The following is a 27918-nucleotide window of genomic DNA, read 5'->3' as shown; positions in this document are numbered from 1 at the left end:
TATATATATATATATATATATATATACATACATACATACATACACACACACACATACATACATACAGGTCTGCAACACAAAATTAAAATAAAAAAAAAATCCCTCAAATTTAAGATAGAAAAACTCACAGCTCACTATGCTGCGAATGTTGTGCAAAGCATGGAGATACTGCTGGGAGACAAAAGCAATGTTTCAAAAACATTTTGCTGCTTTAATGATGAGAAAACACAGGTCTCCCTGCAAGTTACATCACCTAAGTGTGGAAGCAGCCAATGCTGCTCTCTCTCTCTCCACGCTGCAAAAAATGTCCATCTTAACGACCTTACTGAAAACTTGAAAATGAAGCGAAAAGTAACGAACGCTTTGGGAGTCCTATTCACTGTAGATCAGCACACATAGTGCTCAAATAATTTAAAGGAACACTTAAACATATCAGATTTCATTGGGGAAAAGATCATGCTGGATATCCATGCTGATATGAACTGGGCAATGTGTTAGGAACGAAAGGATGCCACATCGTTTAATGGAAATAAAAACAATCAACCTACAGAGGCCTGAATCCAAAGATACCTCCAATATCAAAGTGACACTGACCATAGCCAAATACAAAACTGCTGAGAAAAAAGAAAAAAAAAACGACGAGGAGGTAAAAAAATGTCAATGTCCTCCACCTGTAAAGCCATTCCTGTTTTGGGGGTTGTCTCATTGTTGCCCCTCTGGTGCACCTGTTGTTAATTTCATGAACACCAAAGCAGCTTAGAGTGATTAAGAACCCCCTCTGCTACTTACTGACCAGATCAATATCCCAGAGGTGTAACTGACTTGATGCTAAACTCTGATTAAAAAGTGTTCCTATAATTTTTTGAGGTGTGTGTGTATTTTGCTTTAAACATCATCCTGAGATTGAGCAGTAAGACTAAAACAACATATTGGAGACTGACATTTTTTACAGCGCGGGACGCTCCGTGCCAAAAGCGCCGGCAGCGCGCAGGCAGCCTCCAGATCACACAGTTGGATAGATGGGTATCACCAGCATGTGATCAGGCTGCCGACTGCATACGCGCTGCCGCTTACATCTGACAGACAATTAGAAAATAATGAAATCCGAGACACATGATCCGTCGCTACTACTGGTCCGTAGACTAACTGGAGTGACTTCATGAATCTGATGGGAACGATGGGGATGATGTTAAATCCAGACGTATTTTTCTGCTTAAACCGACAACTTTCACCCCTGCTCCTCTTCTTCTCCTACTACTACTCTGTGTGTCCTTAAAGCGCAACAGCATGCAGGTTTCCCCGAGTGAAGACAAGATCCCTGTAAGTATAACAGCAGCCTATCCCCGCGCCGCCTCTTTTGGTTTACTGGTCTTTTTTGTCTTGAGTTAGTTTTTAAACACACCCCTGTGCTCGTGCCATGTTTACCACTCTGAAATAGTTCTGATATTAATAACTTTACTTTTGGTGACATTGCTTTAAATTTCGATCCGGAAGCAGTCCTGTAACTATTGTCTGTACTTGTAGCCTAGGCTACAAGAAACATAAGCCAATGCTTTTGATGACGCCTGTGGAACATCATAATTGGCTACCTAATACCATTTTATGATGCGCAGACAGGTGAGGCTCGGTAAAATGTTTGGCAAACTGCAGCGGATGTTTTCCCAGGAGGTTTTATTAAGCTTTTCTCAGAACAACCATATGCACCTTTGGGAGGTTCTTGGTACTGGATAGACTAAAGCGAATGAAAATCCCTGCACGCCTGTCTGTGTTTGCTTTTACATAAAAGAGCCAAAACACAATAGTGAAGGTCCAGGAGACTGACGCTAGCAGCTTTTGTGTGTCCCATAAAGTGGTACAGGTGTTATTAGATGGTAAAATGGTTAATGGACTAGTTCTTGTATTGCGCTTTTCTACCTGAACACTCAAATTGCTTTTATACAATATGCCTCATTCATCCATTCATACAAGCACTTTTTATACGACTAAGTGCTTTCTGTTTAACATGCGCACACAATCCCACCGCGATGAACGCATCGCAGAGCAACACGGGGTTCAATCTCTTGCTCAAGGTTACTGTGGCGTGCAGACTGAAGCAGCCAGGGATCGAACCACCAACCTTCCGATTAGTAAGTGATCTACTCTCTCCTGAGCGTATAAATTTTAGTGCCGTTATATGAAATACAAACTTAAAGTAATTTGAAAATAGTTTAGACTTTGCATATAGACAGTACAAACCTGTTTTTAAATAGCGACTATATCTGAAGCAGGAGAACATCTGATATTTTTCTCACTCCTTTGAGACATTGGGAACAATGCACTGGAGTAATTTACACCTTTCCTTCACACAGGCCTCTGATTAGACCCGAGTTGGGCGGAGCTATACTAAACTCCACTGCTGTATCTGAATGCGTATCCCGATTCATTATTTTGCTATACATATATTTATTTTTTTCGGTAGTCTGTTCAACAGCGAGAGAAGTCAGCCTTTTAAACAAAGGCGGTGGAGACTGAAGAGGGAAAAGTGACACAGGTGTTGCGGTTTTCATCCAACAGGTGCGGTTTTAGCCTAATGAGCAGACGCACCTGTGGATGATCTAGTATAAGACTCATCAAAGCAGGTTTCAGGAACACCCGCACTTATTTTGACTTTCTCGAGTCATTATGTAAATTATTATTGTCCACTTTCTTGAATTTACACTCAGTCGTTTGACATATAAACAAGGGAGGGGGTTACATTTATTTAAAGGTTAAAAATGTCTAGATATTATCTGTGTAATATTGCACAGCCAAACATGTAGGCATACTGTATGCTACTGCTGCTTGGTGGTTTTCTGGGACTGCTCCTACCATAAAACTACTGTACTGTTTCTGTCATATTCTTAAACTTGACTGTATTTTGATTCCAAATATTGTTTGTATACAAATTCCATATAATTTTACTTGAAAGTTTTAGTTGTATTATTTTTCTGTGTGTGTGTATATGTATGTATGTGTGTGTATATGTATATATATATATATATATATATACATATATAAAGTTGTGTAGGCTTAAGCTACTCAACAAAATTGTTTAAACTTGTGTTGTGATGACTCTTGAGGCAGGCATATTTAAAGCGACCACGCTAATGTATAAATTAGTTGAATATTGAGGGGGGGGGGGGGGGGGGGTAGACTTATACTGTCTTCTCAAAGTTGCTCTTGCAATAAAAATTTATCAGTGTCTGTGAACTTATGTATTGCGGTGATGCCAACTTATTTAGCTGTATCACACTGGCTCTTTTTATAAACCAAACTAAGTTTAACATTAGCATGGTTTTTCTCTCATTTAATGTATTGGTGTATTTCCCATACATAAATGTAGTGTAAAATACAAGTACTCATATGGTGGTGGTTGTTCATGTGTTGCATCTTCTCTCTCTCTCTCTTAGTCTGTTGTTCTCTCTCTATGCCCCACCCACTTACCCCCTCAACCAGTCAAAGCAGACTGCTGCCTCTCCCTGAGCCTTGTTCTACTGCAGTGGTTCTCAAATCCAGGCCTTGTGGCCCAGTGTCCTGCAGGTTTTTGATGTGTCCCTGATCCAACACACCTGAATCAAAGTTCTCCAGAGTCCTGCTAATGACTTCTATATTTGACTCAGGTGTGTTGAAGCAGAAACACATCTAAAACCTGCAGGACACCAGGCCACAAGGCCTGGATTTGAGAACCACTGCTCTACTGCAAGTTTCTTCCTGTTAAAAGGGAGTTTTTCATTTCCACTGTCACAAAGTGATTTCTCATAAGCAGCCATTTGATGCCCCCCCCCCCCCCCCCCCCCCCCCCCGAATACTGCAGGGTCTTTACAGTATAAAGGCAGCTATTGCTGTGGTTTGGTGCTATATAAACAAACCTGAATTGAATTGTATTGAAACACAGTGTATGTTTTAAGTTCAAGAGCAAGGAGTAATAGAGCAGCATATTTTACATAGCTATACTGTATACTAGTAAGAAGTTTCCCATCATGCCTAGAAGCTATAGAGCTTTCCCTCTTGTGTCGTCCATGTTTAGTCTCGCTCTCTGCTTTCCCTCTGTCTAAATAAAGAATAAAACAGCCAAAGGTGAGCTGACTGCCCACTCTGCTGCTGAAGGTTCTCACTTCAGTGTTTTTGAGAACCTGCCAAAAGCCACTTGTGCTTGTGTGCACTGACACTGCAGTAATGTTTAAGTTCATTCAAACAGTTATTACATAACTCCATCACTGCTTAAAGGTGTTGTACGTGCTCTTTAACAAATTTGTATTTGACTGGGATACATTCCTGTAATTGTTTGTTGTTCAATTGTTGCTGCTGTGATAAGTAATATTTAATGTAATATTTATATTCTACAGGTCATGGGATCGGCCTCAGGATGTAATGCCGCTGTTGGAGAAGGCCTTTACTTCAGTGATGGCCGACGAAAAATCGACTATGTCTTGGTCTTTCATCATCGACGGCACAGCTCCATACGATCTCCTGCTAGTGCTTCGGTTTCACAAGACCGGTTATCTATTGTTTCTAATGGCAACTTTCCTTCAATGGCGGCCTCAGATGCGGGAACAGGTGGAGGTGGTGCTGGCATTCCAGGAGGGGAGGCTGCAGGTGTCAGCGAGGTGTTCATGGAGCTTGGAGGTGCAGGAGATGGCGAGCCAGTGGAGCCTGGTGACCATGAGATGCGTCTAATCAGGCAGGAGTTTGAAGCGAACCTGCTAGAGGCTGGTTTAGAGATCGAGAGAGACAGAGAGGTGAGTGAGTGTGTGTAAGACCACACTAAGATGCTGCTTTTCTCTATAATGCTGCCTAAGATTGATGCATGCTATCAGGAAAGCAGTTGACAGATATTTTATTTCTTTATATTTTTTTGTTAAAAGCTGTTCCTTGTTTGGAGATTCATGAGTGACAACCTCTTATATGTAGGAAACAGTACAATTTTTATCTAAATGTAAAAAGTTGAAAGAAAAATGATGCCGTTTGTGAACTGTTAAATGTGCATTCTTGTAAAAGTTTGAAATGGCTCCTTTCCTTTCTATGCACTGGAATACAGAAACAGGTAGCAACATTTATCTATTATTACATATTCTAGTGTGATAGTATAATTTTGACATGGAAGACCTTGATAAACTATTTAGCCTACTTTAACCCTTTATGACCTATAATGGAACAAGTCCGCCAGACCATATCTGTACATTTATACATGCTGTAGTACCATTTTGTGGAATATTTCAACTTAATAGAATCTTAAGAACCTTGTATGAAAGAAATCCATAGTAACTACAGAAAGTAGCTAAAAGGTGCACCAACCCACAAAGAAACTGAAAACTGTTTTTTGTATTTACATATTTTGCTAGATACAGAAATGCCATATCTGTACATGCTAATGACAGTAAATTCTCTGCTTTTATATACAAAAAGAATCATTGCTTTATAGTATGTGGTTGCAATTCGACTGGCATTGAAAGACAGTTATGCAATTGGGAGCCCCGGTTCTCTGGTTGGTCACAAAGGGCCACAGGGGACACTGTGTGTGTGGACTGGATTGGCCTCACCTCGAGTTCCTGAAGGCTCTGGATATTGTAGGGCTGGCTTGGTTGACGTGCCTTTGCAATGTTGTGTGGAGATCTGGGGCAGTGCCTCTGGATTGGCAGACTTGGGTGGTGGTTCCCATCTTCAAGAAGGAGGGGCTGGAGGGTGTGCTCCAACTATGGGGATAACACTCCTCAGCCTCCCTGTGAAGGTTTATGTGAAGGTGCTGGAAAGAAGAGTTCCTCTGTTAGTCAAACCTCAGCTTCAAGAGGAATAATGCAGTTTTTGTTCTGGGCATGAAATGCTAGACTATCTCATCCTCTCGAGGATATTGAAGTGTGCTTTGGAGTTTTGATAAAGCTTATCATTAGGGCTGGATCAGGTGACCCCAAACCATCCCTGAGTTATGCTGCTATTGGCCTAGGCTGCTGGGGGGTTCTCATGATGCACTTTTTCATTCACCTCTTTTCACTCTTTGAACACCACTCTGCATTTAATCATTAGTTATTAATCTCTGGCTCTCTTCCACACCATGTCTTTTGTCCTATTGCTTTCTCTCCTCACCCTCAACTGGCTGCAGCAGATGACTGCCCCTCCCTGGTTCTGCCAGTTTCTGCCTGTTAAAGGGAGTCCCCCCTTCCCACTGTTGCCAAGTGCTTGCTCATAGCCAATCATTTTTGATTGAGTGGCTGTAGCTCAGGAGGTAGAGCACGTTGCCTACTGATCTGAATGTCGGCGGTTCAATTCCTGGCTACTCCAGGCTGCATGCCAATGTATCCTTGTACTTAACCCCAAGTTGCTCTCCGACACAATGTGCACTTCAAGAATCAAGAATCAAGAATCAAGAATGCCTTTATTAGTCCCACAAATGGGGAAATTGCAGTTAACAGAACATCCATCCAAGACAAAAACATAACACAGACAGGGGGGGGGGACAGATGTCTGAGGTCATGCAACCGTTTCTCAACGGCGCTACCTTTAGCAGAGAGACAGAAAGAGATACATTGGGATAGTTAGGTTCAAAAAATCATCTCATACTGTGTTCATAAAGAACACCTTACGAGGTTCCAAAAAACACCTCAGCAAAAAGCATATTGCACATATAAAGCCGGGATAGCAGTATGGTGGGTAGGGTCAGGGTCAGGAGGGGAGCTTAGTTAATCATGGAAGTGCCTGTGTGAATGGGGTAAATAAGCACTTTGAGTGCTCAGAGTAGAAAAAGCACTATATAAGAAGTAATCCATTTACCATTACTGTTGGGTTTTCTCTGTAATTATTGTAGGGTCTTTACATGACAATATAAAGCACCTTGAGGTGGCTGTTTGTTGTTGGTTTTTTTTTTTTGTTTGTTTGTTTGTTTTTTCTCACATTTAAATAAATTTGAATAGAATGTGTGTTGTGGACCTTGAAGGCATTTGATCATGGACCTGGGGGTTGCTGCTGGAGGATGGAGTGTCTGGACCCCTGTCCCTGTACAACTGCTGTGAGAGCTTGGTCCTCAGTGCCGGCAATAAGTCGGACTCATTCCCGTGGATGTTGGACTCCACCAGTTCTGTCCTTTGTTTACAGATTTTATTCATAATTTTTATGGATGGATTTTCTAGGCATAGCCAAGTGGTGGAAGGCTTCTGCCTTGTTGAACTCAGAATCTCATCTTTAGATGATGTGGTCCTGTTGGCTTCATCAGGTGCAACTGTAAAGCAGTGGGTATAAAAATTAGTACCCAAGACTGAGGCCATGGATCACAACCAGAAAAGGATGGCATGCCCTCTCTGGGTCAGGGATGAGCTGCTGCCCCAAGTGGAGGAGTTTAAAGTATCTCAGGGTCTTGTTCACGAGTGAGGGGAGAAGGGAGCGAGAGACTGACAGATGTGTGAAGAGAGAGCTGAACATAAAAGCGAAGCTGTTGATTTACCAGTCAATCTACATCCCTACCCTCACCTATGGTCATGAGCTTTGGGTAGTGACCAAAACAACAACATCACTGATACAAGTGGCAGAAATGAGCTTCCTCTGAAGGGTGGCTGGCTTCTCCCTTTAGATATAGGGTGAAGAGTGCAGCCATTGGGGAGGGTCTCAGAGTAGAGCCACCACTCCTTCACATCAAAACAAGCCAGTTGAGGTGGTTTGAGCATCTGACTAGGATGCCTCTTGGGTGAGGTGTTCTGGGCATATCTGGCTAGAAGGAGGCCTGGGGGAAGACCCAGAAGAAATTCCTCACGCTAAACCTCACTCTCATAGTACAAGCCTCTGGTAGCTCTGTTATGCTGGGGGGTATTTTGCTAGCATGTTTGGGTCCACTTGTCATTTTGCAGGTTAGTGGTAGTAGTAGTAGTAATTTGTGACCCATAAGTGAACCAATGAAATAATCCACAGCTGTACACTTCACATATCCACAATCAGGAGGGAATGAGGGAAGATGTTTTTGAATCCATCCCAGAAGCTTTTATGGTGGCACAAAGTTGTAGAAACTTTTTAAAATTTGTCACCTACCTGTAGGTCAGGATGAAAAATAGTTTTGTAGATACAGATATTCAGCTGTCTGCTAGATGTAAAACACATTAGCCTCATATTAAGGATGGGGGAAAAAAAAAGTTTCAGTTTTTCATCCCATAATCCTTGAGAAATAATTGGGATTATAACTTCCAACACTAACCTACTGTGTGTGTGTGTGTGTGTGTGTGTGTGTGTGTGTGTGTGTGTGCTATAATTCTATAGTTTTACTGACTTCACAGGCTTTTTGAAAATGAACCTTAACACAGGATCTGACGTAACAGTATCTTGAGCTATTTAAGGTGAGCGCCTACATAGGAGCCTGGCTCAGATAGTAGGAGGTGGGTGAGACTGTGTGTAACAATGTAAGTTGTACATTGCTCCAGCAAAATGCTCGTCTTGAGGTTTCTGTTTTAATGCACAGAGCTGTTCTACCACCTTTCATTAGCTTGCTGCTGTGGGACAAAACAAGAGAAATGCTGCATGATTAGTCCCAATTCAGAGCAGCTACTGAGTTAAAGTTGATGTCAAAAGCACATTATGGTGTAGCACAGATCCACTCTAAGGGTTAGCAAAATATTTGTACTGTATCTATCAGTGTGAAATGATCAAATTCCTCTGTGCAGAATAAACTATGTCAGAGCTGCTGGTTTAGACACCTCATGACTCTATGAGCTCCTGAGGTGTGAGGAGGTTAAAAGGGGAAAAAATACAATACATTTTTGCCACATGAATAAAGATGAATCCAGAGAGAAATGCAATTACAAAATAGAAATTAAAGCTAAATGTCAGCACAGTATGAGGAACATGGACAAAGTGCATCAGTGAAGTTCACCAATAAAAGCAATCAAAAACCTCTACAACTAATAACAGTGTAATAATAACTTCATTAATGTTGTAGTTTTAGAGAGTGGCAGCTTTCTGTATCCAAGGGCAACACACTAATGCATAACTTGCTGCTCCAAACCTGAGTGATGGATAGAAAAAAAAAAAAAAGTCAAGTCTGAGTCATTCAGCCTTCCACCTTCATCCATAAATGCCTGTAGAAAGGAAACCTTTAACTGACAATGCTTCCTGCCATTATGGATGGATCTGTGTGGATGTCAACCCACCACTAAAAATGCAAAGATTGCTGAGCGTAGCCTAGAATATAACCAGTTTATCAGCTCTGGCAACAAGTTGCATTAAGTGTGTGCACGTTCCAAACTTGGTGTCCCTATACACACAGCTGTGTGCATTTACAGCAAGTGATATCATGAACAGCGGGGTTGTTGCAAAACACCTTCTACTTCAAGAATTATTGAGTCTCAGTGGAGCAGTGTGAAGCTGTTGAACTGAACTCAGAATAGCATTTCACTTTATCTTCTCACAGGATATAATTATTTCTGTGTCTCCTTCCTGAGGTCTGTTCATGTAAAATTCACATTCAAAGTGCAGTTTGAGCTCAGTTTGCTGAATGTGACTCACCTTTGCTTCTGCTTTCTGATGTAGTTACTTGCAGCCTAAACTTTGGATTATAATCTGCCATCAACACGTTTGCTTACCAGTCCATCACATGGCAGCAACGTCATGCATTTAGCCATGTAGACATGGTTAAGATGACCTCAAACTGAGCATCAGAATGGGGGGGAAAGGGTGATTTAAGTGATTGTTGTTGGTGTCAGACAGGCTGGTCTGAGTATTTCAGAAACTGCGGGAAAATCCCAGTAAATCACCAAACATCTCTAGGGTTTACAGAGAATGGTTTGGAAAAAGAAAATATCCAGTCAGTGCCAGTTGTCTGGGTAAAAATGTCTTGTTGATGCCAGAGGTCGGACTGCTTTGAGCTGATAGGAAGGCAGCAGTAACTCAAGTAACCACTTGTTGGAGAAGAGCATTTCTGAACACGCTGTGTGTCAAACCTTAAAACAGATGGTCTCCAGCAGCAGAAATGCTCTTGGCACACTTTGGACCCCTTGGTACCAACTGAGCATCAAAGCTCAAATCATCTTAAACTAGTTTCTTGAACATGACTGTGAGCTCACTGTACTCAGATGGCCTCCAGAGTCACCAGATCTCAATCTACTGTAATAGAGCACCTTTGGGATGTGGTGGAATGGGAGACTTGTATCATGGATGTGCAGCTGACAAATCTGCAGCAATGGTGTGACACTATCATGTCTAAATGGACCAAAATCTCTGAGGAACATTTAAAGCACCTTGTTGAATCTGTGCCATTAAGAATTAAGTTAGACCCCCCACTTTTGCCATCAGGACTAACGAGGCACTAGCCATGTGTACCTAATAAAATGTAGAGTGAGTACAGAGCCTGTTCATTTTGGAGTCAGACACACACAGAGGCCTTCCTGTTTCATCCAAGCTGGCAGACATTAATTCTAGTAGCTTCAGCCAACACAGCTGCTGTTCTGACCTCTGTGTCGATTCACTAATTTGGCCTAAAACTGCTAATTTAGTTTTGACATGTACAAATCACTTTCGCTGTCATTGTGTGTTACTGGTGCTTGCATTGTGTAGCTCTGTCCTGCTTTTGTTTTGTGTGTCTGGCACTTGGCAGAACACAGTCTGTACTCTGCTTGCTTTGTTGTAATGATGCTCCAGGCTCACTGCCACAAAGTTGCACAAATGTAGTTATTGTTAAAGTTCCACTTGTTAGTTAATGAGCTTCTGCTTCACTTTGGCTTCAATGGGAAGTTTTTATTGTTGTTGCTCAGTAGAAGGCAAAAACTACAGTACACTAACTTACCAGTGCAGGGTTTGTCGTCTGTGTGTGTATGAGATACCTGTTATGGTGTGTGTGTGTGTGTGTGTGTGTGTGTGTGTGTGTGTGTGTGTGTGTTGGCTGGCAGCCAATTGGCAGTGTGTGGAGTCTGCAGGCTAGTATTAATCAGATTGTTGACAGTGTGGCCATGGAGCCTAAGCCAGGATGAGATTAGCTGACTGACTGATAGCTCTTTATCTCATCTCATGGATCTAGGGGTAGAATCTGCCACTGAGAGGAACAAACATCCCAGTATCCTCAATTTGAACAAAGTGGCAAGTACTCTGACAAACATAATTGCACTCTTCCATCATTGTATAGCTTGATGTCGTTATAGGAGGTGCAGGGAGGGAACAGAGTGAGAAGCAACCTTACCGATATTATCGTGCAATCAGTCGTGTACAGTCTGACAACCAAAAATCAATTTTCCATTGTAGTTTGTGTGCACATAATGAAATGAGAAGCTGTTCAACAATCTATTACTGCTAATGAAGTGCATACAAGAGAGACACAACCTGCACCTTTAACTAACTTGCGTAATGAAAGCAGATAATTAACTGGTGGCCTATTGGCTTATGTTAGTTAAATGTGTTCCAAAGGCTTTGCAGTGTTTTTGAGGGATTGGGGTCAGTTTAAGTGCTCACTCAAGACTGTTTTGGGTGATGAATGATGAACATCGACTGTCACTTTGCTTAAAATCTTTTAAATTAGTAACACATAGATTTTTCTTTTTTTTTTTTTTTTTTTTTCTTTTTTCCCATCTATAGTTCACGTCCAGGTTCATGAAGATCATGATATTATTATGCATATTCTGTAAGATGATGCTGAAAGGTTAACCATTTTTGTGGTTCTCAACTGTTTTTCTGCTCAGCAGTCTTTATAATGAATATGATGTGAGTTAGTGGGCTGAGTTTGTATAAGCTGGAAGCAGAAAGGCAGGGGAAGTATACTTTTTACATAAACTTAATAAAAAGTGACCTTATTTGATCTGCTTGTGCCCAACCTGTTTGACTTCATATTAATTGGATGCTGTAGAAGAAGAGTGACTTGTTGATTGTGTCTCAGGATTATTGAGCTGACCTTTGATCTCTTAGGGACATCCTCTTAGAGAACACTCTTAATTAAATCAGAGCAAGATTTTAATTGAAGAAGTGGAGCTGGGACTTGTGATGACTTCAGTCCATGGGGAATTTAGAAACAGACCAGGATTGTGCTCTTTGAAATATTTAAACTACTTAAATGTTAGTATTTCCAAAGGAAGTTGCGGGAACATTGATAATTGGCAAAAACTAAATATTGTCCATTGATGTTCCATTGGACACCGCACTGGGATTCATTTGGCATCTTGCCTTAGTCTTAATTAACCTAGCTGAATAACAGCTCTGTACTTGTGCTTTATATTCCATATGGTATTTTTCTACATGAAACTATTCTTACGTTTTACGCATAAAACTACAGGGACTGTATTTGGCAATAAATGCGGTGCTAAGTAGATAAGAACGTAGCACAGAAGCTGGTGCTCTATTATTTTTGTGCTTATTTTCTCATGTAGACACTTTTCAAAGTAAGAGCAACTTCAGTCTATCAACAATATGTTCATGCACGGTATTAAGCGTAGGTCATCTGCGCTTTGACTGCGCTCTAATACTCCATTGTTTTTAGTGTAAAATAGAAAAGATGTTAAAAATCCAGCAACGTGTGTGTGTGTGTGTGTGTGTGTGTGTGTGTAACACCTTGCTAGTCTAGACCAGTGTGTTTCAGAAGTAGGCGAAGGTGTACCAAAGCCTCCTACTGCTTCTATTGTAAAATGAAAGAAAAGGGGTGTGGTGGTTTTATAAACATTTATTTATTTATTTTTAAATGTCCAGGAGAGGCATTCTAAATGTGTCCACCTGGAAACATAATACATATACTATGATACAATACCCAGGGAAATACTTAATACCATTTTCAATACCACAAAGAAAAAAAATGACAAAACAAAAGCCTGTTGTGTTGTGTTTTTTTTTTTTTTTTTTTTTCTCCTAAGGATTGCAATAATGCAAATAATGACATCACTGAGAACACATTTTCATATTTCTTTGGTGATTAAATAGTTGGTAAAGTAGGCTGCCATTGTTTCTGTCCCGTTACTGGTAACTTTTCTCTGCTTCAGTTTTGGACTTAAAGAGAAACATGACACTTTCTAGACAAACATAATTGTTATCCTGTTACATTAACACTGGCAATTAATGCCACAGTGAGTCAGACTGATAATGTTTGCTGCTTAGCTCCCACATAAACATCATTTTGTTGTTAGCCAGAGCTGCTAGCCATTTCCTTCATGAGAATACACCTGTAATGGGGCTAACGTTGATGTGAATGACAGCATTTAACATTTCTGAAGGGTATTTTTAATACTTAAGTGGATTTAAAATGGGACCTTTTACTGATGTTGGTGTTATTCAATGTTGTCAGTGTCAACTACTGTTCATAGGAGGTGTGTTGTCAGCTGGAGGAAGTGATGATGGCTTTTTTAAAAAAAAAATTTATTTTAAGACTCTCACTTGGGGCTGGAGCCTCCTACGGGGTGAGAAGTAGAGTTCACAATGGACAGGTCTCCAGTCTATAGCGGTGCTAACACAGATACGTTTTTGCTACTTGGATGTTTAAAAACTAAGGGGGAGAGGGGGAAGAATTGGCACAAATATCAGCCACGTAGATCCATGGTACATACATACACTAGATCCATGGATCAAGTGTGTGTATGTATGTATATAACAAATTAAATCCTGTGTTTTGAATAGAGAAAATTGACTTCCAATTATCCACCTACAGCTATGATCTGACTACCTAAAAGTCTGTAGGATGGCACTGATGTCATCCTGACTCTTGGCCATAGATGGTAAAAAAGATAGATGTAGCCTCCAGTTTAGAAAAATGAAGCCAAAATGTCAGTGCCTTAAACCTGTGTTCTATCTGAAGGCCATCTAATAGTGATAGCTGTGGTTTTATAAAGACTTTCTGACTTGACCTCTGAACACTTCTTCTTTTGGCTGCTCCCGTTAGGGGTCACCACAGCAGATCATCTGCCTATAGTATCCTCCTTTGTCACACCAACCCTCTGCATGTCCTTCTTCACTACATCCCTGAACCCCTTCTGTGGTCTTCCTCTTTTCCGCCTGCCTTGCAGTCCATTTTCAACATCCTTTGTCCAATACATCCACTATTCCTCCTGCAAATGCCCAAGCCATCTCAGTGTTGCCTCTCTAACTTTGTCTCCAAAATGTTCAACCTGAGCTCTGTGTCCCTCTGACATACTCCTTTCTAATCTTGTCCATCTTGGTCACTTAGCATCTTCAGCTCTGCCACCTCTAGTTTTGCTTTGTCTTTTTGTTAGTGCTGCTTTGGATGGTTGACCCCTGGACCCTATCCTATGCATCGAATTTAACATGGGTAATAGGGTATCTTTCCGTTATCTGGATTCACTTACCCTAACACTGCCGATCAGGATAAAAGGTCACACAAAGCTGGCTATCAACTCACCAAGTTTCCCCTGTGGATGAAAGCAGTGCAGATGGCAGCATCTGTCTAATCTAAAAGGGAGGTTTTGTGGTCATATGACTTTTCTTTCATAGAAAATGATTCTTATGAGTGCCACCTACTCCAGAAGCATTATCAAATGGCTATCAAATAAAAATCTATGAAGAATATTTAACAAAATATACCAGTAAAATACAACACTTTAAAAAAAAATTGTGATTAATGCCAGAGCAAATCGTTGATCTGGTGATTTGGTGCACAGAGCGTCCAGGAAAATGAACATTTTTCATTCCAGTTAATACCTTTTGTTGCTGGGTGGCTCTCAGTGCTGCTGTTTATTTCTAAGGTGACAGCTGCACATTAGAGCTCTGAAACTTGAAACTGAATCCATTTAAACATTAAAGGTTCCCACAGTCTAATAACGGAGGCATAGAAATGGCTTTAGTTTCTTGGCAGATCAAAGTGAATTTAATGTGATTGAACGGGTCTTCTTTGTGTTCTGGGTTTTAGTAGCTGCATTTCCAGCAGTGTGAAAGGCTAAGCAGCAGATTAGTATTTGTTTATAACAACATTTTATTAATTTTCTAAATCACTAAATTAATACAGGCACATTGCCATTACACTGCAACACAGTTTTTGTTTCATTCAGTGATTTTTAGTAAGTTACAGCTTAACAAGCTGTACATATAAAATGTATTTCCCCCAGAAGAGAATCTGTATTGCAACATGCTGGATTTAAACTTGTATACCCTTTCAAACTCATCTACCTCACTGCTGAGTTTGTGGACTCATTTCAGGTCATATGAATTAAAAAAAAAATGTCTATTTTGTAAATCTTGCTCATACTGTATTTCAAAAAGGAGGATTAACCCAGTGAGGAAGTGCCAGATCAGCTGCTTCTCACCACATTTTTAAAAATGTGTTTTTTTTTTTTTTTTTTTTTTTTTTTTTTTAATGAAACCAACTGATGTCACAGTAGTTACATGCATCTTTAATCTGCCCCCCCCAAGCCTGGAGTTTACCTAATGCCCATGTTTCACATGATTGTTGCTTTCTTTGTATTCTCTTTAATTTATCTCACTCAGTCAGTCCCATCTCTTGATTTCTCTCCACTTACTGCTACACTTTCCTACCCAGTCATCCCATCACCCACCTGATCACCCTGTCATAACCCACCACCCTCTTACCAAAGTACGCCCCCGGCTGTGGCCTAGTTACGCCCCCTACAGAGAGAAAGAGCTAATTGGAAATCCCTCTACTAATTAACCTTCTCCAGGCTAAAAGGTATTTATATCCTCTGCTTTTTGATGGAGCGATAAGGGGAGGGAGGAGGATGAGGAGGAGGAGAAAGCGGGAGGAAGGAATTGAAAGATGTTGATTAATCAGGTGAAACAGAAGGCCTTTTTTGTAGCCCCTCTCACCAGCAAAGGAGCAGGCCAAGGTAATGTGCATCTGATTTCTTATTCCTCAGTTTTGGGACAGATGATCAGTCCATTTATAAACTTGATTTTCAGCCATCAGTTTGCTACTTGACAAACATAGAAAAACCAGGTCAGTGTGGTGTGAAACCTGCTGGATTGTTTTTGTCCCAGATTGACTGGTGTGACTGAGTTTTTGGTGATGGCAGATGGAGAAAGGGGTGAGGGTAAACTCTTGGGGGTCAGGGAGGGGCCTCAGGGGAAATGGTGTCTCAGGAGTGTGTAGTGTAGTCTAATTTTGCAGCAACTTTATCTAATAATAAGCTGTTAGATCAGCTATTGTATTAAAAGTAGTTATGTCAGGGATCACAGTTGATTAGAGCAGGAATGCACTTGAACAGTCATGAATCTGAAACATTTTAACGTCATTGCAGATCAGGTTTTTGATTTTTAGCTGAGCCAATCAGATAAATTGTGGGAGTATTGAAGCAGATTTAAAAGGAAGTAAAATGTAAACACAAGCTCACAAATGGAGTTCAGGCACTGCAGATTGTATGATGTCTCTTAGGATATTAACCTAATGCACAGTGGTACTTGAAAGTTTCAGTCCTTGAGTATTTTCAGTGGTCTATAACATTACATTTTCACACAAATCCTAAAAGTACAGCATATCTGACTAAAGAAAGGAGTATGATGTGACTGTCATTTAGTTTTTAAGGAAAACAATTCAATATCTGTGAAAAGTGTGTGTGTGTGTGTGTGTGTGTGTGTGTGTGTGTGTGTGTGTGTGTGTTTGATACTGCATGTGGTGTGAAATGTTTCCTTATGTGGGTAAAGGCCAGGACTTTGATTTGGCCATTACAAAGTAACTCTACTCTTCTTTAACCACTTCCCAGACTAATACTTTCCTAATACTTAAAATATTAATTTCATTATGTAACTGCTGTACAAAACAGATGGAAACCATGACACCATGCTTCACAGGTGGGATAATGTTCTTATCATGCAGTGCAGCATCTTCCTTTATCTGAACATAAAACTTCTCATTAAAACTGAAACTTCTATTTTGGTCTCATGTGTCCCGATAACATTGTTTTAACAGCCATCTGGCTCATCCATGTGATCTTTAGCAAACTGCAGATGGGCAGTGATGTCCTTCTTCTTCCAGTCCCACCATGCACATCACACATTCAGTGATCTCCTGGTGATGGACTTATAAACATTAACATCGGCCAGTTCTAGAGTTTTAGGCTGTTCACTTGAGCAGACATTGGTCTGGGTTACACTCTTAGACTCACCCCTTGCTCATGGAGTGATCTTTGTTGGCTGACTACTCATGGCAAGGGTAGTAGTGGACTTGAATTTCCTTCATTGTACAAGATCTGCCTGACTGTAGGTGGTTGGGGGTGATTCTCTAACCTTTTCCTGATGAGCATCAATAGCCTCGTCTAATTCCTCAGAAATATCTTTTTGCCATGATACACAAACATGTTGTGATGGTCCAGCCTGGTTCATTCACTGGAAAAACTCCTGATTTAAATTTTTTTTTTTTCTCCCAAATTTTACCCCCTAACCCTACATGTTCTAGTATCTACAAACTGTATATTTTTCTGTATTTTAGGATTTGTATAAAAGCCTGATGCACTGGGGTATTTATGCACAAATGCAGAAAATTCTAAAGCATTCCCAAACCTTCATGCACCATCATAATTTGTAGGCAGTCTTGACAAAATGATAAACATGGATGAGACTGAGAGCTATACTGCAGTCTTACTGTATGTTGTGTTCCAGAATTAAGTCTTATGTCACAAATATGGTGATCTAAGAAAAGAAAACATCTCTGACTCCGGCTAACCTGCAGCTCACACATTAATTTGTTTCTGCTGTCAAGGTTCTGAAACCTCAGTCTGTTGCAAAGTAACCGCTCTGTTAATTTACCTGATTTTATTTGTTCTTTTACTGTTTACAGATGCCCTAAATGCAATGGGAAAAACCTTTAAAGTACACATACACTGTGTGTGTGTGTGTGTGTGTGTGTGTGTGTGTGTACGTACATATGGATTATTTATAACAAATGCATCTTATTAAACGGAGGTGAATCTCAGGTACCTTCACATTCGTGTGTGTGGGACTAAAACTGTGTGGATGTGACAGAGGGAGAGATGATGATGAAATAAGAGGAGTGAGAGTGACAGTTAAGCAGTCAGTCAGTGAAACAGTGTCTAGCTGTACAGTAATATGTGTGAGCAGGGGAGGGTGGCGAGGGGGAGTGAAAGATCTGAGTAGGAGTCGAGAGGAGAAAGGGAATAGTTTCAGGTTTCCATCATTTGCCATGCCACCTTTCTCTTTTCACTCCCGCCCCTCTTACAGAACCTATTGGGGGGGTCTAAGGAGGGTAAGGTTACCTGGCTGTCATCCCCCACTGGCTCTACTTTCATTTCATTTACCACTTGAAACCAGCTCCATCAGGGCTGCTGCAAAAATTTTGGAAATGTTTTACTTTCTTTATGCATGTCTTTTTTTATATTCAGCCACAGAAATCCAGAAGAAGTTTTGACATTCCACTCTTATTCCAAATTCAATCATGTACCTCTTGGTGCTATTTGAAGCAACCAATTATCAAATTTTGCTAATGCATATTAATATTAATATAATAATTACCGTGTGGGTTCTGGAGATGATTCATTAGCAGCTAGATGAGTCAGAATTTAATCTTACATACAATTAATACATTATATCTGACGTTTGGGGGGGGGGCTCGGTGTGTCAGGAACATTCTGCACCAACAAAGCAGCGAAGAAAACAGCTCCAGGCTTTGCTTTAGGAACGCGGGCCACATCCATCTTTTATAAATACCAGAGGAATGCTGCTGGCTAAACGGGTTAGCCAAAGCTTTTCAGTGGGTCAGAATGATGGCAAGGATTGGTTGCACCTGGCTTGGATTTCAAGGAAAACTCAGAGTCAAGTATTAAATTTGAAATGTTGAGTTACCCCTGCACAGGCCAACTGTAAGCACTCGAGGCAAGTGAAGAGCAGCATATATTTGGGTCTCTCCTGCTAAAACAAAGTCTGCTGTATTGGATTGCAAAGCAGCATTGGCAGATGGTCTGGTAAGCCATTTTTAAACAGCAGGTACTGCCAGCCAAGCAGTCTGGTAATACATTTTCCCGGGCATAAAAAGTTGAGAGCAATAAAGCATTATTGGTAGAAAACAAGCCCAGTCATGTTAAGTGCTTGTAAACAGTGAATCATGGGTAATCAAAACTGTATTTTCAGCTCACCAGCATCTTTATTTCCCTCATTGCTTCAAAGTACATTCAGTTACAGAAACATAACTTACACTTTTATTTACTCCCCCCCAGTTAAAGACCCATGGCCCCAGCTTCACTCGGCTCCATGCACCATGGCCAGTATTATGTCGAGAGGCGGAGTTTCTCAAGATCAAAGTCCCCACCAAGACGGTAAGATCCCAGCACCTCACTGCAGCAGTTTATTAGATTAGCAAGCAGCTGAAAGTGACACTAAATATGGTCACCAAAGGAGAACAGTGTAGAACCAGTACAATAAAGTTTGATAGGAAGGAAAAGGTTTAGCAATTTAAGACATTAAATCTAAGTAATTAAAAAAAAAAATGTATTTATATATAAACACAGTAACTGTCCATCATCATTTTTGTTTTTTTTTAACCAATTTCTAATTGTCAGAGCTGTAAGTTTAGCTGTGAGTGTCTAATGTGCAGTAAGATGGCTAACTCTGTGTTGTTGGTTACCTCAGAGTTATGAGCTTAAAGAAGAAAGTGGTTTCGGCTCCAGCATGAGCTCAGTGTGGAGGACGCTGAACAAGCCTTTCCAGCCCAAAGTACCACATCAAGATCACGGACGCACAAAATTTCTTTCACACTGCTTCACCAGGGACAAGCTGCACTTGTGAGATACCTGCAAACACAGATTCTTTTCTTTTTTTTTTCTTACTGACGCTCTTTGACACACACACACACACACACACACACACACACACACACACACACACGCACACACTCACTGTCGATCAAACCTTCCTTTCTGGTTTCTGCATTTGTATTCTGTGCATAAAGTTCAAAACACTATGTATTGCAAAAACCCATCATGCCATAGTTGTATCACACTGTATAAAGTACCAAGTGATCACAATCTTGCTAGAACTTTTTAAATTTTTTAGTTATCCACTGTTTTTCTTTCAGGTATAACATCACATCTAAAGAGACTTTCTTTGACAATACTACAAGGAGCAGAATAGTAAGTTTCTATATTTACAGTGGCTCCTCCTATATCATATTTCTCCAACACTGCTTCATGTTTCCAGTCTAACAAGCTCAAATCTTCCACAGGTTTATGAGATCCTGAGACGGACGGTGTGTGTGCGAACCTGTCAAACCATAGGTGAGGATATGAGCAATAAAGCAGAGGCACAGCAAACTTCTAATTTATCAGCGCTTACATCCACATTCCAATAGATCTAATAGAAGATCTATTATACCTATATTATACTATTATAGGTCAGTGATTTATTTGTTTATTTTTTTCTCCCCATCATGTTGCAAGTCTACAATGGTTTGCATTATAATTGATTTAAATTCACCTCTGCTGTAAGTTAGCAACACTCCTCCAACCACATGAAATTTGGTCAGTCATTGGTCAGAGCTCCCAGAGCACAATCATCTTGGGTTTGGTGTGTCCAGGTGTGCTTTGTAATTTTGACAACCAAGCATCATTATTATTATTATTATTGTAGCTGCATTAAAAAGTAATTAATAAAATTTTTTAATTTACTATATTAGTACAAATGTAAGTCCCTGACTGAATGTGCAGAGGTAACTAATCACTTTGTTGTGTGGAGAAAACTACACACAACCAGTCAAAGAAACGTACTGCAGACGCTGCCTGTCTTATGGCTTCAGCTGGAGTGTGGATGTCAACAGCTTTCAGCCTGAGTGCATCGGTTGTGTGGAGGAGTTAAGTAATGCTAGCATGGTGCCAAGCAAGCTAAAGAGGCACTTGGCAACCAGATTTTCTATCTGTGGTCTAAGAACACAGGATCTCATTCACAGGCAGCAAGAACATATTTTTGTTAGGCAAAAGCTTCTGATGTTCCAGATGACACAAAGGCCATCTTCTATGTACAGGTGTAATTTTGGTTTGCTCTTTGGTGGGGCCCTGGGCATAAAAATGTTGAAAATCACTGGTCTACACCACAGAGCATATGACAATATGCCTGTTCCAGCATTTGTTTGTATGCAATGCCGAGGCTTTACGACCCTTTGCAGTGAATATGCTGTTCTACCCCTCACTGGTTTGTAGCACCTCTCAAACAGTTCTGTGGAGCACTGAATATGCATGCATGAAGTGAAATGTTAGGCTGTAATACTCAGGAGTATAGATAGAAGACACTAGAAGGTAGTAGAGCTCAGCAAGCTGGTTATGCATTGGTGAGAGAGTCACTTTCATGCGGTTGTCTAAACAAGAGTACTGGATCATTGGATGACACAGACACGTTTCCCAACAACCTATTCCCATCAGGCCGTTCCTGGAAAAGCTGCTCAATAACATTTCCTTTAACCACAGAAGCCCATGGGGGAACAGTGAGCAGTTATGTCAAAATGCACTTCAGGCACACTGTGTTTGTACAATTGTGCTTGAGGAGTAATTTGAGGAAATCTGGAAAAGTAAATATGTAAGGTGCACACAAAATGAGTGTCAAGACTTCACTGTGCATGAGAAATATTTCCACCACTGTTTGTCTGTATGAGACGAATGTATCTACTTGGGGATATAGGTGCCTTTGCAGTTCTGTCCGTCAGTCCCATATAGATGTGCTGATGCCAGTTTCATTTCTAGTGTCCACCATATGTCTGGTTGGCTTGCCCATCACAGCAGAAGGTCTCAGCCAGCGGGTACTGATGGAGCTGCAGGGCAAGAAGGGAAGAGAGAAAACAGAGTTGCATCTATTTAACCTCTATTTTCTCTTTTTGGAGTACAATTTATTTTTTTCCTAGGCACACACAATCCCACACACAGCACACGCTCTCCCTCTCCGACTCTGTTGCTCTGCTCCATCTCCTCTACAAGTGGGTCATACTTCCTGGGTCAGGCTGAGATTGAAGCAGGGGCCTCTGGGAGTTGTGGTTGTTTCTGGCTGGTAGAGTGAGCATTCGCGCGCGCATGTGCGCGCGCTGGTTGTGACGTTCATTAATAGCACAGCTAATCGTTGCATTGTTCCTAGTTCCCTTTGAGGCACTGATAATTGATTAATTAGTTTGATGGAAGAGCCAGTTGTGTATGCCAGGTCATCTCATGTATCGGTGTCTGCCCTGATGTTGACAGGTGTCAGGCAGGCCATGATTCAACACGTGAAAATTTTCAAGGGCAAGAGAAGGCGCATAATACAGTCCCAGGCTACCTGACCCTGAAAAACAGACTTTATAAAATGGTTCAGGCCGCAGGCAGTCATTAACACTGCAGCTGTTCCAGGTGATGTGACGATACCTGTTATACTGGAATGTAGGAAAAGAACCATTTTTTCTTTTTTTTTCTTTCTTTCTCCCCCTCTTTTTGGGATGGATGAATTTCCTTTTAGAAATGAAAAGAACCACTTTACAAGTGTAGTGTGCAGGATGCTAGATAAATACCAGAAGGTGCTCTTTTTACAGAGCCTAAATTAAATTTGAGCCACAGCCTGAAATCCCTAATTCTGTATTAGTATAAATGTTCTTACTCTTGTCCGCAGGTCCCTCAAACATTACCAGCTGTTTGAGTTTCTGGTTGAAAACTCGCTTTTCTCAAACTTTTATCCCTTTTTTCCCAAAATGTGTCGACCTGTTGAGGTGTCAGTGCTATGTGCGCTTTCCAGAGGATGCAGTACACGATGCTTTGGCAGGAGCAGAAAACCCCTCATGAATGACACTCAGTCTCTTGGGATTGTCTCACGTCTCTGTGCTCTTTTTCCAGGCATCAGCACATTGATAGCTAAAGGCGTGTATGACGCTGCCTTCCCTCTTCACGATGTAAGTGTAAAGTCTCATGAGACATTGGTGGTTTTAATGCGTTTTTACTAGATTTCAGTTTTCAATGAGTGGAAACATTCTTGGAGTAGAAATCATAGTGACAGTTTAGAAAATCACTCTTATAAATGACGCAGCAAAATACTGACTGCACTGATTTCTCACATTTTGAAAGTATTTACAGGTAGAAATGGGCAAGTTTAGGAGAAGATTAAGATAAAGAGCAGGAAATGCCTCATACATCAAGGCTTTGCAGGTTTAATTTAAAGAAAAATAAAGCTACAAAATAATGGAGCAGGAAAGTGTGACTTATAGTTAATGTACTTAAAAATACAAATAACATTTTAATTTCAATATCTATGGATGTGTTTGAAAACTGTAAGAATGTGTTGCATATTAGACTGAGTTCTGAACACTGCCTGTTTAAACCAGGGGTGTTTAACTCATTTTAGTTCATATAGCCCAATTTGATCTCAAGTGGGCGGGACCAATGAGACCATTACATAACAGTTTAAGAAATATGCTCACATGTCAATGTTTTACTTTCTTTCAGAGTAAGGAAGAACATTCTGAAAATGTTTACAGTAAAATAAAATTCGCAAAAGAGATGAAAGTCAAAGTGTAATTTTAAGAATATGCTTCAGTGTTTGGCTCTAAATTAAAGAAATGCACTGGCATGGCCTTTGGTTTAACCAGCTTACTCTGGTGTGGTGTATCAGCTCTGACCTCCACATTGGCTGATATTAACAGTTCAGGAAACCTCTCTTATCACATGATCCATTCTTAGCATGCAACAGAAAACCTCTTGATTCAAACTGCAGTAAAGATTCCAAAAATGATGCCACCTCCTCTGGAAATCTCACTCTTTTTAAAGCTATCCAGGGAGCCATGGTTTAAACTGTATTTGAGCAGTGTTTCATTCGTTGTATAAGCGCTTTGAGTGCTCAGAGTAGAAAAGCGCTATATAAGAACTAGTCCATTCACCATTACACTGGGACAGCTTACTGGTAGAAATGTTTTGTGCAAATTATATGTTGACCGTCTTTAATTTGTGTATTTCTACATGTTTGCACTGTCCATTATCATGTGTCTATTTGCACTCATGTGTTTCACCCTCTCTCCTCACTATTCAGGGTGACTTCAAGGTCATTGGACACCTCGAGGAGAGGAACGACAGACAGGTGTGCAGACTCTGCCTTTCATTCATCTCACCTGCGCTGGTGTTTTCCTCTTCCAGCTATCCACTGTTATGAAAAATGTATAAATAAAACCTCTACAACCAAATTTGTGCATTGGACCTGCTCCAGTGCCTCAGGAAGTGACCTTGAATGATGTGGAACAGCTGTGAAAACACAAATGTCTCAAACAAGTCAACTCCCAGCAACTCAAAAACAAACATCTGAGGTTTAGTCTGTCATCCTCATCTTTTTCTGAGAATTCAGCTTTCACTCTAACATGATCACAGATTGGAGTTTAAACAGAATAAACATTTCAGAGGCGTAGCTGCTCTCACAGCGCAAACAGAAATGAGCTGACTCAAATTTCAGAGCATGCAGCAAAAATATTAATAGAAAACAAATGTGTTAACAATTTTAATAAAAGATGAGTCTTTATCCTTTTATTTGCATTTGTTCCAGTTTTTGTAGCATATTCTAAATCCACCACATACCTTGTGAATGTTTATTTTTAAAGCAGGAAGAGCAGCAGGTTTCATAGTGCTGTCTTCCTCCTCTTACATTTCACGTGGCTTCAGGATAATGTTACTTATGCTGCAGCTTGTTGGCTTCATCCACTGAAGTTTAATTTGGCCAATCAGAATGTTGCTGCCTACAGATGAGCTCTGCCTCCGAGAATCATTTTCAACTTAAAACATGACAACATACACCCACACTGACTCTCTCTCTCTCTCTCCATCGCTTTGTCTTGTCTGTCAGGTTCTGCACGAAGAGTGGGCTAGATACTCAGCCTTCTACAAGTACCAGCCCATTGATCTAATCAGGTAAAGTAACCACTGCACCAACATGAAGACTTTAATTTTTTTTCTTTTAATCTAATATTTGACTGTCATACATAACTAGTGCAACCTTACTGCAGTTGTGTCATACTTCAGTGGTTAATGTAGTTTGGTGCCAGTTATTGAACTTATAAATAATAAATCCATTTCAATTTACCATGATTAGTCACTGCTCTGCATCACAGCACACATGCATGTAAACCTAAATCTTAAAACACATGACAAACTCTAAAAGGGTCCTTTAAGTATTTAAATGCCCGGTAGTTGTTGAGTTATTAGTCACCGTGTGCTTAGTGGTCATGAAGTGCTTCCCTACTAGCCCAGCTATCTTGAAAGAGTGACAAATTCAGAGTTTGTGTTCTTTGCAGCTGCAAACTGTGTGACAATATGAGGCTTAATTTGTCTTAGCTACCCAAATCAAGACGTCTTCTAGACTTAGTCGTGCTGATACTGAATTCTGTGTTTCTTGTCTTAAAAAGGATAACCACTAAATTTATATACTGTAGACTGATTTTGTATTTATGTGGGATGTTAGACATAAAAAACAAATCCCAGTGAAACGGCTCTATATCAGGTGATGGGCTGTATGAGGCTAAATACTATGCATTGACACAGTTATAATATATTGACTCAGTCAAGGTAAATTCTGAGAATGAAGAACTTTGGTAAGAAACTTTCTTACAATTACAATAAACATGACTGGTATTTACTACATATTCCACTGATTTGAACTTCTAAATAAATTTAGAGTCTTGTTTGGTTGATTATTTCTTGATTGTAACAGTGCTTCTTAGCAGTAAATGTCATACTGTTGGAAAGCCTGTTTATTTCCCCTTAAATGGAGCCACATTTGTAAGGAAAGTGCATTTGTGGGTTGAGCAGCAGAGCTGAGTATGTGGTTGCGCCCATGAAAAACTTAGTTTGAAGAATCGATTTAACAATTTATTCATTGAGCAAACGGGGGCCTCAGCATGTGGAAGAACCATACGCAGCCAGAAGTTTAGGTCAGGACTGCAGGCAGACCATTCCCCCCTCCACTCCCAAATTCTGGAGGTAGTCTCTGATGCTCTGTTGGGGTGACTGTCATCTTGGAGGATAGTTTGGTCTCAGACTGTGGAGATATGGGATTACTAGCAAGAAGGATTGTTACAACAAAGAAATCAACACACAATTCCCTACTTTTCATGCTATGCTTTGAATAACTGAATTATGGCATGAACTTTTGATTACTCTGCAGTAATGCCACAGATTTAGACCCTGTGTTTGGTGCTTTTAGGACTTGCGCAGGCAGAATTTGTACACCAGTCTGTAAGAAGGTGCTATTTATAGGCTCTGCAGAATGAGTGAAAGTCCTAAATAAGAATAGCATTAGCACTCTTAATCTATTTTAGGGTCAAACACAGTATTAGGATTGTCACACCTGTGTTTTATGCTGCCTAATACAGCGTGCTCTGCCCTGACCATGAACTATTCTTTTCACCTCTGACCCACAGGAAGTACTTTGGGGAGAAGATTGGCCTTTACTTTGCATGGCTTGGTGTTTACACCCAGCTGCTCGTACTAGCCTCCATAGTGGGTATCATTGTGTTTGGCTATGGAGTGGCAACGATGGAAACAAATATACCAAGGTACATCACAAAGCCACTGCAGCATCTCCAGTTTTCTATTGCAGGTTCATTTGTGTACAAAATCATTGCAAAATTCCACATTGTAAAGTCTTTATGGAAGGAGATGTTCCATAAAATATTCATTTTAGCATAATGCAGAAAATAAGGCTTTCTACCCACCATCGCATTCACACATGCCCATACACGCATTCACTAGACAGGGATTGCCCAGATACCTGCTGTATCTGGCTTTAGTCAGGGTTGTGTGGGTGGTACACAGAAGGCTCGGCTGTGTGTGTGTGTTGAAGTGGAAGGCTGATAATTCAACCTACACCAAGTATGAATAGGGTCAAAGTAGAAAAGCTTGTGTTGTGGTTATGTGTTAAAAGTTCCATTCATTTATTATAGTTAAATGTAACAGACCCAAAGATCTATGGGCCTTTTTAGCTGAGTGTGGATCCACAGACACAAATTTAGAGGCTCTGTTAATCTTATCCTCATAAATCAACATTAACATATGTAATCATGGTGGGCACTCTAATGTTGACTTTTTTTTTTTTTCTCCCCCCTTCCTCAGTCTGGAGATGTGTGACCAGCATCTCAATTTCACTATGTGTCCTCTGTGTGACGGAGCATGCGACTACTGGCATCTCAGCACTGCTTGTGGCACCGCCAAAGCTTCACACCTCTTTGATAACCCCGCCACTGTCTTCTTTGCCATCTTCATGTCTCTGTGGGGTAAGATGGGCTGAATACGAATATGCTCAGTAATATGACTTAGGACAACTTTCACTGTAGATTTGAGAGAAGCTGGATAAAATGGCACAATGAAAATCAATCCACACAAGAAATGCATCAAAAAGAACTTGAAATGTTTAAAATAAATATATTCAAATTAGATTTCTTTTTTTTTTTTTTAACTATAGTTATAAGCTCACCAGCCTATTCTTTTTGTTATATATTTGTGATCTTGCTCATATTTCTGGTAAATCTGGCTTGAAGAAGTAGGAGTACTGGGTGGCTAGGTGTACGGCAAAGAGATGGCATAGGACATGAGGGAAGGAGAAAAGGACTTGTATTGATTGGCTATGCAGAGAGATCAAGCTGGAAAGGATGTGCAGCAGGTTAGAGTGGTTAAAGTTGGAGATTGGAAGAGTGTGTTGAAAAGATGGAGTACTTTGAGGGGCTCATGAATGAAGACAATGAGAGGGAGAGAGGTGGATGGATGGAGGACAGTGAATCGGGAAGTGCAGAGGATCAGTAAGGATCAAGCGAGGGCAGCTATGAAGAGTGGAAAGGCATTTGTTCCAGATGACATACCTGTGGAGGTATGGAGATGTCTAGGAGAATGGGTTAGGGTTAGAGAAACAAAGCTGATGTGCAGATCTGTAGTAACTCCAGAGGGATAAGGTTGATGAGCAAGGAGTTCTTAAACTGGGTTGAGAAGGGAGGTGGTGATCATTGAGCAGCTGTTTGGCTTCATGCTGAGAGCACTACAGTTGTGATATTTGCTTTGTGTGTTGTAGAAGTATAGA

The 27918-nt window shown here is 40.5% G+C and overlaps 1 protein-coding gene across 1 annotated transcript in view; it reads left to right on the top strand.

Moving 5' to 3' along the window:
* The window catches only part of ano2b (anoctamin 2b), a 71127-nt gene that overhangs the window by 6852 nt on the left and 36357 nt on the right, over positions 1-27918 (top strand). The window contains exons 3-13 of the mRNA XM_030719949.1: positions 1279-1320; positions 4365-4757; positions 19089-19187; positions 19501-19652; positions 19946-20000; positions 20093-20144; positions 22710-22765; positions 23896-23943; positions 24697-24761; positions 26270-26404; positions 26961-27121. Coding sequence (XP_030575809.1) covers positions 1279-1320; positions 4365-4757; positions 19089-19187; positions 19501-19652; positions 19946-20000; positions 20093-20144; positions 22710-22765; positions 23896-23943; positions 24697-24761; positions 26270-26404; positions 26961-27121 — 1258 coding nt within the window. The remainder of the gene's footprint in view (positions 1-1278; positions 1321-4364; positions 4758-19088; positions 19188-19500; positions 19653-19945; positions 20001-20092; positions 20145-22709; positions 22766-23895; positions 23944-24696; positions 24762-26269; positions 26405-26960; positions 27122-27918) is intronic.

This window comes from Archocentrus centrarchus, chromosome 23 (assembly GCF_007364275.1).
Source record: "Archocentrus centrarchus isolate MPI-CPG fArcCen1 chromosome 23, fArcCen1, whole genome shotgun sequence".
In the NCBI taxonomy this organism is placed as follows: Eukaryota; Metazoa; Chordata; class Actinopteri; order Cichliformes; family Cichlidae; genus Archocentrus; species Archocentrus centrarchus.
Note: the sequence above shows the minus strand (reverse complement) of the source record. Positions and strands in the feature narration are given on the sequence as shown.